General features: G+C 41.0%; 1 protein-coding gene across 7 annotated transcripts in view; it reads left to right on the top strand.

Annotated features, from left to right (window-relative positions):
- IDE (insulin degrading enzyme) overlaps positions 1-6840 on the top strand; it is a 126442-nt gene extending 119602 nt beyond the window's left edge. For all 7 annotated transcript variants that reach the window (XM_004449999.5, XM_023585816.3, XM_071215773.1 and 4 more), the window contains 3 exons: positions 1279-1351; positions 2050-2117; positions 3117-6840. In XM_004449999.5, coding sequence (XP_004450056.1) covers positions 1279-1351; positions 2050-2117; positions 3117-3212 — 237 coding nt within the window. In that variant the 3' untranslated portion in view covers positions 3213-6840. The remainder of the gene's footprint in view (positions 1-1278; positions 1352-2049; positions 2118-3116) is intronic.
- The last annotated feature ends 6442 nt before the right edge of the window (positions 6841-13282 follow it).

Here is a 13282-nt window from a genome sequence, read left to right as displayed (position 1 = left end):
AGTTTGCAAGAAAATACTTTTTTTTTTTTTTTTTTTTTTTTAAAGAAAATGGAGATTTTAAAAAATTGATTGGGGTATTGAAAATAGTCTGAAACTTAATAGGGTGTTCCACTGTCCACTGTCTACTGATAGAGGTTGGCCAGGGGCAAGGAAGGTTTGGGTGAAAAGCGATTGAGAATAAATCTTAGGAAGGAATCCTATTACTCCAGTAAGTAAGAAATTTTCAGATAAGGTACTACATGTTGCTGGGGTCAAGCCAGTCTGAACTCCCTGAGCAAGGATGGAGGGGCCAGAGCAAACCTCTGGAAGAGTCTCATCTTTTCTGTCAGCAGTCGTCAGCTATGCTGTATAAAATGAACAGAGCTTCTTTTGCAGCCTCACAGGACCAGGTTATAATAACTGTTCGATAAATAGTTGTCGAGTTGATTTGGCTTTACTGATGATACCCTGGGAATACAAAGCAGATTTACTTCTGTCCAAGGCATCAGAGAATGCTTCATCACAATTTGTACCCCTTTGGGATACAGATAAATGTCCTCATTAAGGAAAAGGTCAGGAGATACTTCCCATAGGTTCTGCCTACCAAACTATTTATGGTAGTAACTCTGGAAAATGCCTCAGAGTAACATGGTAGAGTAAAGAGAGCAAGCAGACCTAGCTTCTAACACTAAGCAAGCCATTATACTTCTCCGTGTCTTAGTGTCCCTGTCGCTAAAGTAGGAATCATGATGCTGAACTTACAGAGAATTAAATGAACCGACATAGGCGAGTACCTTACACAAGGCAGAATGCAATAAATGTGTTTTCTTTCTCTTTTGGTAGATGAGAAAACTCATCTTCTAAGCAGGGCCCCAGGACAGAATCTGATGTCTTAGAGGAGCAAGCATTATGGTTGTCCCCTGACTAAGCTCAGGTCATTATCTCTGTAGGCACAAGATTACTAGGTGCAGCCCTGCACATCACATCCCAAAAATTGCAAGCCTGGGGTTTAGTCCCAGCTCAGATACTAATTGGCCATAGGAGTTTGAGCAAGCCTTTTAGTCTCCTTGGGCTCAGTATTCTCATCTGTAAAATGGGGCAAGAATAATTCTTGCCTATCTTATTGAATTTTTATAGAGTAAATAATGTAATTGAAATATATAAGCAAGGGGGAAAAAAAGGAAGCATCTTTTCTATGTCTGCCTGTGTGATAGTTGGTTCATCATAGTTGTAAGAAAGCACCTCATTTTAAGTTCCTTAGTGGGAAAAAAGTGTGACCTTGCTATCCTTTCTGCCTAGGAAATGTTGGCAGTAGATGCTCCAAGGAGACATAAGGTATCCGTCCATGTTCTTGCCAGGGAAATGGATTCTTGTAAGTATTTAATATTGTTTGTGCTGTTGTTGTTGTTTTTTAGTGAATTTTTAACCATGTGATAACTATCCCTTGTCATTACCACGTCTTAGAAAGCACTGGAAAGTAAAGGGGTGGGGAAAGGGAACTGGGGAGACAGGGTCTGCTCTGTCAACACAAAAGTAAGGGGAAAAGGGAAATGAGATAGTGAGGAAGAGAGCCAATACCAGATAGCATAATGCCATACTGTCCATAGCTCCACAAAAAAAAACATAGTTGGCTGCTGGTGGGAAGTCTCCAAAGAGGCTGTAAGGAACCACTGCATGCCAGGGGAAGTATAAGCAATTTTATCTGCCTGGTCTTTCCCATTTCCTGTCTTTTACTGGCCAGTTTGCCCCACAGCTATTAATTCCCCTGGGCCTTTGCATTCTGGGTCCCTCCAAGTGGCCAGAGACTCATGGTCCGGTAGGTCAGACCTGGCTCTGAAGCTGGTATGGGCAAAGTTTTAGAACTAAGGTAGTATAATGAGCCATTTTTAGGGACACTGCAGATGGGAAGCAAAAAAGGCAATCAAGGTTTTGGGGAGCAGAGAGCTGAGGAATTGCATGAACCATGTCTGGTACAGTTACTCAATGAACTGAATCTGGTTCACAGTTTTTTGAAAGTTGCTCGGGTGTGCCAATATCAATAAATGCCAAGTGTTCTTTCATTTTTTATAGGTCCTGTTGTTGGAGAGTTCCCATGTCAAAATGATGTAAATTTGTCACAAGCACCAGCCTTGCCACAAGTAAGAAATGTAAATGTTTTGATAGCACTGTTAGAAGACTTCCTACCTGGAAGGAGCCTCCTTGTTCATCAGGATACATAAACCTAGAGATTTTAGGTCACTGTGTGTTTGAGCTTCTACTTTGGGTTCCCCTTGATGGCCTGGCACCCAGGTGTGCATTCTTTTCAAACAAAGTGGAAAAAAATTCTCTTTGTAGCTGTGACCAGGGCCACTGGGTGCAGACAATGGCTAATAACTTCTTAAGGGAGAGTCATGGACTCCTAGCCAGGTAGAGACTCCAAGTCAGCAAGGCCAACCCCCTGCTCATTCTACAGTTTCACACAACTAGTTTGTGGTAGAGCTCAGACTAGAAACCTGTTTCTCCTCACTTGTCATGGTAGCCCTTCAGAGCTGTCAGACAAGAACCAGAGTCCCAAGGAGAAGCCAAGGCTGGGCACCACATTTAAGTCCTTCGACAGCCTTCAGTAGTTTATATCTTTCCCTTTCCCGCAGCTGGGAGACTCAGCCTCTGCCCTAGTCTGCCTTTGTCTTTTGCTTGAACAATTGCGTTCCTCTGCAGTGAGTCATCTCTAGCTGCTTCTGTTTCCTTCATTGAGTATTAGAGTGAGAACTCTTACTCCCTCCTGTGTTGCCAGAGCATTTTAATCATCTAGAAAGTCAGCCAATTTACCTCCAGGAAGAGTACAGCAGCCTCTGTGCTTTGCTAAAGCTTTGGTGCTGAGCCCTTGGCATCCTAGCTCTTCTGTGCCCAGAGGAAGGCCAAAAATCTTCCTTCTGGCCCAGAGTCCCACTGTGAACACTAACCAAGGTCTGCGTAGGACAACCCTTGGCCCTTTGGCCATATTAACCCTGAAAGAAAACTCAGCAGATTAAAATATATGGAGAAGAAACTAGTCTATCTGCAAAAAAACAAACAAACAAAAAAAAACCAAAATGGGTATACTGTTCCATCTGGTTTTTGTGTTAAATATACTAAGAGGAAACTTTTTTTCTTTGCAGCCTGAAGTGATTCAGAACATGACCGAGTTCAAACGTGGTTTACCACTGTTTCCCCTTGTGAAACCACATATCAACTTCATGGCTGCAAAACTCTGAAGATTCCCCATGGGTGGGAAAGTGCAAGTGGATGCATTCCTGAGTCTTCCAGGGGCTGGGAAAACAATCTTGGCCACTTTAGTTATTTCTGGTTCATTATTAGAAAGACAAACAGAAAAAAAGAAGTTGACAGATCTCTTATGTAGAAAATTTAAAAATCCAAAGTAATTAAATTCCAAAATCTTATAGATGTAGAATATTTTTAAAATACATGCCTCTTAAATATTTTTAAATTTTTGTTTTCATTACTACAAGAAATTTCCCATATATAGTAATGCTTAAAATGATGAATGATATTACTATAGAATCTTCCTTCCCTATTCTGTGAAATAGTCACTTGTCAGAAGAAAAACAAGTTAGTTTTTTTCTAAAAGCCTCCTAGGTTGATGGAGAAGGTTTCAAAACATTTCAAAAGGTAATACCTTTTAAAAATTTGATCCTCAAATATGCTTCCTGCCTGACGGTTTCATGTAAATCAACAGAGTACTTTACATTTGGCAAATAATGAACAAAGCAATATAATTTTCTTTTATTAGTGAAATTGTTGGTTATATATGGCATGGTTTTAATCTTTTTATAAAACTTGAACATGTTTTATATTCAAACTAGTAAAATGCTGGAAAACTCTAGAACGTCCCACTTATTTACAGTAGCTAGAAATACATATTTACATCAATTTTTTCCCAAACTAAGTTTCTCAGGATTCCTGTGGTTCTTTCTGATTTAATTATATTTACATTCTTGTTCATAGTTTGTTTGCAGTGTTCCATCAGTCTTAATTTTTTCCATTAATATGTAGCTATATTTATTTAACAAGAACAGATAGGGTCAACTTCAGATCCTACTGAGTGTGTGACATGCTTTTCAACATCAGCTATTATAAACAAATCTGTAACTTTGTACCACCTTGAAATTGTGGTCAGTATGCAAACCCAAATATTTTGCCCCATTATAAATTTAAAAAGCAGACATCAAAGCCACCTTTTTGGAGGTATAAAAAAATAAAGCCTTGGATTCTTAAATAGCGTGGTTTTCCTAAAACTTTAAAGTCCCTTCTTGCTGCCAGTCTAATCTTGCCTTAAGTGTTGTTATTTTTTTAACATTTAAATATAAACATACAAAACACAGATGATGACTGGAGTAGACTTTTGAAAACATTTTTTTCTTGAGGTACTAGTTCAGGTTAAATTGTTACTCTAGATTTAGCAGCTATTTTTAAATGTTTACTGTTATTAAAACTTGCTTCAAGAAAAATGTGAATATACGTCCAAATACAGACACTAGTAACAATAAGTTGTTGTCTTCTCCACTAACTCAGGCAAAGTAAAGAATGACATTTTCGAATGACATTTTACCTCCTCTGAGTTGATTTGCTAGGACTTTTATCCATACTCATGTCTTTTTACACATTAAGTTTTTACATTTTACCTTTTCCAGATAATCTAAATATGGGGCAAGAATGATATAGTCATAAATGTGGAGGCTGCTTTTGAAAGCGGGACTCCATTTCTACTGTCAGATAAACGTGGTGCTGTAACTGTCTTTTTGCCCCTACCTTCAAGAACCTCCTTGTGTGAAACCTGTCTTTATCCATAAGAAGGTGTGTGAGTCATCACTTCCTTCTGGATTTATGCATTTGTAGACTATGCAGCTTTTCATCAAATATTCAAGACAGATCTAAAATTAGTCCTGAGTGTTTAAATACACCACTGTAAGAGTAAATAGAAACCCACTTACCTTTTCTGTGAAAAATTATGTGTTATTGAGTGACTTTCAGATCTTTTTTTAAATGGGTGAAATTTACCATGTGCCTTTTATGAAAAGGCACATGTAGAGCGAAATCTTAAAGGAATCACATGTAATCTTGTAGGAACCTGTGATTGTTTTTCATATGCTCCGATTTCCAGTCTCCAAATTGGATCTAGAGCTCTCATTGGATCACTCAGGCATATTAATGGATTCATTTAAATGGGTCCAAGCTGCAGTCCATGAGCAATAACAGACTACCCCAAATACTGCTATTTACTCTATGCTTCGTAAATGAGATTTGTGAAAATAAATTAAGGTATTAATTACCTGTGACTTTTTAAAAGTTTTCTTTTTGACTAGTTGATGTGGAAGAGAGAGCATGTGACACAGCCAGTATGGTGGAGTACTAGGGTTATCCTGTTTACAATAAATCACCTATATTTAACCTCTGGAGTTTGTGTTTATATTATTTTTACATTTTTAATGAAATAGTACAGTGGCCAATGTACAACCTACCACTCAGTGTTCCAGTTTGACAATGTTTCTTGGTTTCATTGTTCCTAGTGCAGAAAGTAGTGAATTCTGATATTTTTTGTAAAAACTTATCTGGGTAACAGTGATTTAGTCAAATAGATGGCTCAATTTCCACTTAAGAATAGATCACTTTCGTAAACTAAGAATCTTGCAATTGGAGGCTGCACTTCTTGCTGTAAGTATTGTCACTGACCTCCCAAACCAGAAGAATTTGTTCCTGGCCTTACAGGGAAGAAATTAAAAAGTGTCAAAAAACTATTTTGGGGAGAGGATGTGGCTCAAGTGTTTGAGTGCCTGCTTCTAACGTACGAGATTCCAGATTCCATGCCTAGTACCTCCTAAAAACAAACACGTGAAAAGACAAACTCTCCTTAGGGAGCAGATGTGGCTTAGTGGTTGAGCACCTGCTTCCCCATGCACAAAGTCCTGGGTTCAATTCCAGTATTCCCTAAGGCTTTTTTTTCAAAATGTGTCTCTCCTTTACAGTCAATCTTTCCATCTTCTAGACATGCCTCCACGAGCCAGTTAGGCCAGATCTCCTGTCTAAGTTCTGGCCTCTGGCCCCCTGTCAAGATATTCTTTCTACTCATGTGATTGCTGGTTGGCTCAGGCAGGTGTTTCAAAAGGAAATCACGCATTTATTGGTTTCCAGCATAGGATTGGTTCAGCCCACACAGCACTGTGCTCAAGGAGATGCAGCATTGCCAGCTAGAGGCCAAGAACAATGCCAGGTGTAGTAGTTTGGCATTATTTGTTGTTTCCAAAAACATATTGCATTATGTTTGTGAACTGGTCTTTTCCTCTGGGCATATTGGATTATATTGGATTCAGAGTTTTCACTTTTACTTGATTGAATTATGATTAAGGCTTTGATTGGGCCACATCAGTAAGACATTGAGTCCGTGCCCCCTTGGTAGGCGGGGACTCTGAAACCACCCAGCAGAAAAGGGAGGTTGGAGTTTTAATGCTGTAGCCCTGGGAAGTAAACACACAGGAGAGGAACACAGAGGAGTAGAGACAGCTCCATAGACGTGGCAGAGGCCCCAGGAAGAGCCGTTCACCTGATAGTTTTACAGCTGTCCTTGTGAAGAGAGAGCAGCTGAGACTGGAGAGAAATGAGCCCCAGGAAAGAGACAAGACTTATCCCAACCTACAGCTGATATTGGAAAAAGCTGGGACTACGGAGCCTTATAGGAGAGAAGAGGAAGGCTGGACCTTTGCAGACGTTGGCAGCTATCTTGCTCCCACACGTGGCAACAGGCTTTAATGAGGGAAATAACTTCTGCTTTATGGCCTGGTGACTGTAATGTATTACCCCCAAATAAATACCCTTTATAAAAGCCAACAGATTTCTGGTATTTTGCATCGGCACCCCTTTCCTACTTTGCATGGAAAGGAATCATCTGGTCTCCTTATTACATTCTCTAATATAGCTTCTAGGAATTCTTATGATGAAAACCAAGGATTCTCACTTTTTTTTTTTAAGATTTATTTATTTCTCTCCCCTCCCCCCCACCCCGGTTGTCTGTTCTCTATGTCTATCTGCTGCGTTGTCTTTGTCCGCTTCTGTTGTCAGCGGCATGGGAATCTGTGTCTCTTTGTTGCGTCATCTTGTTGTGTCAGTTCTCCGTGTGTGCGGCGCCATTCTTGGGCAGACTGCGCTTTCTTTCGCGCTGGGTGGTTCTCCTTACAGGGCACACTCCTTGTGCGTGGGGCTCCCCTACGCAGGGGACACCCCTGCGTGGCAGGGCACTCCTTGCGCTCATCAGCACTGCACATGGGCCAGCTCCACACGGTTCAAGGAGGCCCCAGGGTTTGAACTGCAGACCTCCCATGTGGTAGTCAGATGCCCTAACCACTGGGCCAAGTCTGCTTCCCAGGATTCTTGCATACTTATTTCCCTTTTATAAGGATGGCTCCTTCCCTCTTAATTCTTCCCTGACACAGCCTCTAACCAGTTGGCTCCTAGTTCCCTGATATTCTGTGCTGCCTGTTGAATGAAATCCATTGTCTTTTGACAACTCAAACATTGCATATGCCATGATTTCTGGTGGCAAGTTTTATTGGTAGTATTGAATCGCTACTTACCCATGTCCAACTTTTCAAAGATAATATAGCACTTTGGACAGTTCATACCCTATATTAATATTATATAACAATTGACCACCCTCACAGAAATCACTTTGTGATTCTCCATAATCATATGATATGAGAGGATGATGATCAAAATTATCATCATCTCAGGGTTTCAGAGTTAGAAATAAGTTTTTGTTTTTTTAAAAGATTTACGTGTTTATTACCCCCACCCCATTCCCCCTGTTTGCTCTCTGTGTCCATTCACTGTGTGTTTTTCTGTGTCTGCTTGTATTCTCATTAGGCAGCTCTGGGAACCAATCCTGGGACCTTCCAGAGTAGGAGAGTGGCGATTACTCTCGTACCACCTCATTTCCCTGTTCTGCTACGCCTTCTTATTTTCTCTCTTCTGTGTCTCTTGTTGTGTCATTTTGCTGTGTCAGCTCTCTGCGTCGGCCAGCACTCCTGCGTGGGGCAGCTTTCCCACACAGGGTGGCATATCCTGCGCAGGGCTGCATTCTCATGTGGGTCAGCACTCTGTGGACCAGCTCACCCTCACTAGGAGACCCTGGGCATCGAACCCTGGACCTCCTGTATGGTAAACGGGAGCCCAATTGGTTGAGTCACATCTGTTTCCCAGAAGCAGGCTTTTAAAGGCTAACCAGTTTGTCCAGGGTTAATCGAGAAGCATTCATTCAAACCTCCATTCAGATCTTTAGACCAAAGCCTTTAATGTATTTATGGAACAAAGTAGAAAGGCAGTTGCCTTTACATTTGTTTGAAACTACATTTTTCACATGCACTATCTTGATCTCCTAAACTATGCCTATTTTGGAGGTAGTGAGACTGGATTTCAGTCTCCCTCCTCTCCATCATTTCACTGTTTTCACTCTGCTAGGCTACCTAGTGACCAGTTGTCACCACTGGCTGCAGGATCTACCTCCCTTTTGAGGCTAATCCATACCTATACCTCCAGGACTGCTAAGGCCTTGAGTCAATCCAAGTTCTCCTTCCTTTTGCCCCTGGAATTAGAGACAGTATCTGGGATTTGTGAAGAAATTCAGAAGAGTATGAAAGATGCATTTTACAGAGTTCATAATAAAAACTCAGCAAATGAGGAATAGAAGGAAACTTCTTCAACCTAATAAAAGGCATTTATGAAAAGCCCACTGCTAACATCATAGTTAATGATAAAATATCGAATACTTTCCCCCCTTAAGATCAGTGCCAAGACAAGGGTATGTGCCTCATCACTTCTATTCGAAATGTATTTGAGGTCCTAGTTAGTGCAGAAAGGCAAGAGGAAAAATTTAAAGGCATAAAGATTGAGAAGGATGAAGTAAAGCTCTCTAATCATAGATGACAGGAACACATACATAGAAAATTCTAAGGACTCTACAACAATAGTACTAATAATTTAGTTGGAGGAGACATGGTCTTAGTGCAGCCTGTTGCCTTTCCCTGGGACCCACAAATACATCCTGTGCTCAGGACCAGGTGTGGCAGCCTGGCAGGGCAGGGCACAAACCCCTAGTAGATGAGGGGACTGCTGGTACATTCCTTCCCCTATTGTCCAAGCATATGTAAACATTCACTGAAGACAGCCTGACTGGTGGGCATGTTTTATGACATCGAGGTCACACCCTGGTGGTATATCTGTGCCTGCTGGGGAGGGAGCAGGATTCCTCTGCTATGGCAGTGGATGTATACAAGAGAGGGGTGAGGTATGTGGAATACCTTCTGACCTCAGTCACAGGTAGAGACCCACTGGCTGTGGGGAACTGACGGCCACAGGTGAAGATGACCTCGTGCTGTCTTGTCTCTGTGAGTAAAACATCTCCAGTCAGCCTCTGTGAGTTGTACTTTTGCTGGTAACCCCGCCAACCTGTATTGGAGTAGGTTGACATCTCTTTAGGTGTCTCTCCTGACCAAGAAGATAAGTCAACATTAACAAATCAATTATATTTCTATTAACTGGCAAGAAAATTAAAATAATGTAATTTTCAATAGCATCCAAAAATTATGTATTTAAGGGTAAAAATTTTTAAAAACGTGAAAAACCTATACATGAAAACTTGGATTGCTGAGAGAAATTATAGAAGACCTAAGTAAAAGAATATATATATCATATTCATAGACTGGAAGACTCGGTATTGTTTTTTTTTTGTTTTTGTTTTTTATTTCTCTCCCCTCCCCGCCCCCTCCCCTCCCCCCCAGTTGTCTGCTGTCAGTGTCCATTCGCTGTGTGTTCTTCCTTGACTGCTTCTATCCTTATCAGTGGTACTGGGAATCTGTGTTTCTTTTTGTTGCATCATCTTGTGTCAGCTCTCCATGTGTGTGGCACCATTCCTGGGCAGGCTGCACTTTCTTTCACGCTGGGTGGCTCTCCTTAAAGGGCACACTCCTCACGCTTGGGGCTTCCCTACGCGGGGGACACCCCTGCATGGCAGGGCACTCCTTGCACACATCAGCACTGCGCATGGGCCGGCTCCACATGGGTCACGCAGGCCTGGGGTTTGAACCGCGGACCTCCCATGTGGTAGGCGGACGCCGTATCCATTGGGCCAAGTCTGCTTCCTTCAGTATTGTTAAATGTCCATTCTTCCCCATTGATCTATGGATTCTAAGCAATGTCTATCAGAATCCCAGCAGACCTTTTTGGCAGACATCAACAAGATGATTTTAAATTTTACATGAACATTTTGCAAAAAATGTTGAATAGCTAAAATAATCCTGAAAAAGAAAAATTATCCTTCCTAATTGCAAGGCTTAGACTGTAGTACATGATAGTGTTGTATTGGCCACATTTTTTTATGTATAAATTATTTTTTGTTAATGCATTTTTTTCTATTAAAGTTAATAGATCTCATAGAACGTTACATTGAAAAAACATAAGAGGTTCCCATATAACCCACTCCCCACCCCCCCACTCCCGTCATTTTTGTAAATTGTATTTCTTTGAAGATACATACATCACAAAAAGGCTTACATTATAAAAAACTTAAGAGGTTCCCATATACCCTCACTCCACCACCCCACTCCTCCCACACCAACAACCTCCCCCATCATGGTGGCACACTCATTGCATTCGGCAAACACATTTTGGAGCACTGCTGCACCACGTGGAAAATAGTTTACCCTGTAGCTCACACTCTACCCCAGTACATTCAGTGGGTTATGGCAGGATGTATAGTGTCCAGCATCGGACCCTGCAATATCATTTAGGACAACTCAAAGTTCCAAAAATGCCCCCTCATCACATCTCTTCTTCCCACTCCCTGCCCTCAGCTACTACTGTGGCCACTTTCTCCATGTCAATGATACAATTTCTTCTATTACTAGTCATGATAGTTTTATAGTAGAATATCAGTAAGTCCACTCTAATCCATATTTTATTCCTCCATTCTGTGGACCCTGGGATGGTGGTGTCCACTCCACCTCTATATCAAGACGGGGCTTAGATTCTACATGACTGATGAATACAATTCTCTTGCTTTCGGTTGTAGGCACTCTTGGTTCCCTGGTGTGGTGGTTGACTATCTTCATCTCCCTGTTAGCTGACCTGGCTACATTTTTAGAGTCCAGAAATATATCGACACCTTGACTTCAGTTTACATTTTACAGAAGTGGGTAGAAAATATTTTCAACAAATTATTTCAAGAACACCTGGATATCCTCATGGAACATGAACCTTAATCCTTACCTTACATATTTAAAATTAATTTTAAAAGGACTATAGGTTTAAGTGTAAATGCTTCAACTATAAAACTTCTCCAAGGGAATGTAGGTGAAGTTTAGTAGGCAAAAATTTCATATGATGCAAAAGGCACTAACAGGAAAAAATGGACACAAGTTTTTCAATTTTAAAAATGGCTTCACTTCAAAAGATATCATTGAAAAAATAAAAAGGGAACCACTGATTGGTAGGAAATATTCACAATACATAAATTAGATGAAGGATTTGTATATAAGGATATATAGGAAACTCTTAAAACTATAATGAGAAGACAGGCAATCTGGTAAGAGTTGAACAGACGCTTCAATATGCACGTGAAAAGATGCTCAAGGCAGTTATTCACCAGGGAGATGAGGATGAAAGCCACAATGAGAGGCCAACTAGTGAAAGAAGGGAGATCAGTGATTGCTTGGAAACTGGAGTCATGCCATGGGATCAGGGGACTTTAGAAACATGACTGCTGAGGCCTGCTGGCCCCCTGCAAACTTCAGCTCCTACTGGGCCTCATCCTCTTCCCCCAACCAACAGGCAGCCTGGATCCCACCCTCCGCCCCCGCAGCCCACATGGCCTCCTGGAGCACAGCAGGGGGCTGCCCAGCAGAAGGCCCTGACTGCCCTGGACAGTCAGAGATGAGAGACTGGTTGCCACCAGCACTGGCCAGAGTGGGGTTCCAAGGCCACAGAGGCACTGAAGAGGGTGGGCAAATGGGGCTGAGGGGCTTTCCTGAAGATCATACTGGAAGATTTCATAAAAGGAATTTTGTAGTGGGTGGGATTGGCAGTAAACTTCCTGAGTCACTTGGGCCAAAAAACAAAACAAGAAAAAAGGAGCAAGTGTAGGTCAGTGGTTGAACACCTGCTTTGCACATAGAAAGTCCTGGATTCAATCTCTGGTACCTCCTAAAATAAATAATTTTTAAAGGTAATGGAAATGTTCTGCACTTTGTTTATGGTATATATTATATACAATTACTAAAAATCAAGTTGTTCATTTATAATGCTTAAATTTTATCTCAGTAAAAAGCTGGGGGAAAATTTTTTCAAAATGACAATGTGGGAAGTGGAAGTGGCTCAAGCAGTTGGGCTCCTGTCTACCTTATAGGAGATCTAGGGTTTGATGCCCAGGGCCTCCTAGTGAAGGCAAGCTGGCCCACACGGAGTGCTGGCCCATGCAGAGAGGTGGCACAGCAAGATGATGCAGCAAAAAGAGACACAGAGGAGAGATAATAAGAGATGCAACAGACCAGGGAGCTGAGGTGGCACAAGAGAATGATTGCCTCTCTCCCCAGGATCGGTTCTCAGAGCCACCTAATGAGAAAACAAGCAGACACAGAAGAACATACAGCAAATGGATACAGAGAACAGACAGTGGAGGGAGGGGGGAGAAATAAATAATAAATAAATCTTTAAGGGAAAAAAGGAAAACAACAATGTGATAATAGATGCCAGTCCTTACAGACAAGAATAACTAAAATTAGACTCACAATACTAACTGAAAGTTGCACCTAGTACATTTTTTTTCCACATTTTTAATAAGTTCTTTTCCTGCTGTAGAGTAGGTACATTCATTCTTCATTGTAGCAAGAAATAAAATTTTGGAAAATGTTTTGGAGACATATTTTGACAAAGAACTCTAAGGTATAGTGAATTAGAAATGTTCTTAATAATTGAAGCACTTTATTAAAGTTAATTTTGGAATACAAGCATTGATTCCACTTGATGAAATGGTTGGTTGGAGCAGATTTTGGGGACATACTCAAAATGGTTTGTAAGACAAGTGTAAGCTGAATTAATTCTAAATGCCTAGGGTAGATAATTAGTCAAGGTATCCTGTTGTGAAGGTTTTTTATAAAGAAAATAATATATTTAAGTCTTAGAATAATCACTTTCTAATCAATGTATTTTATAAGTTAAAATTTTTTTTCTTGGCGGCGGACTTGGCCCAGTGGATAGGGCGTCCGTCTACCACATGGGAGGT

The sequence above is a fragment of the Dasypus novemcinctus genome, chromosome 6, assembly GCF_030445035.2.
Source record: "Dasypus novemcinctus isolate mDasNov1 chromosome 6, mDasNov1.1.hap2, whole genome shotgun sequence".
In the NCBI taxonomy this organism is placed as follows: Eukaryota; Metazoa; Chordata; class Mammalia; order Cingulata; family Dasypodidae; genus Dasypus; species Dasypus novemcinctus.
Note: the sequence above shows the minus strand (reverse complement) of the source record. Positions and strands in the feature narration are given on the sequence as shown.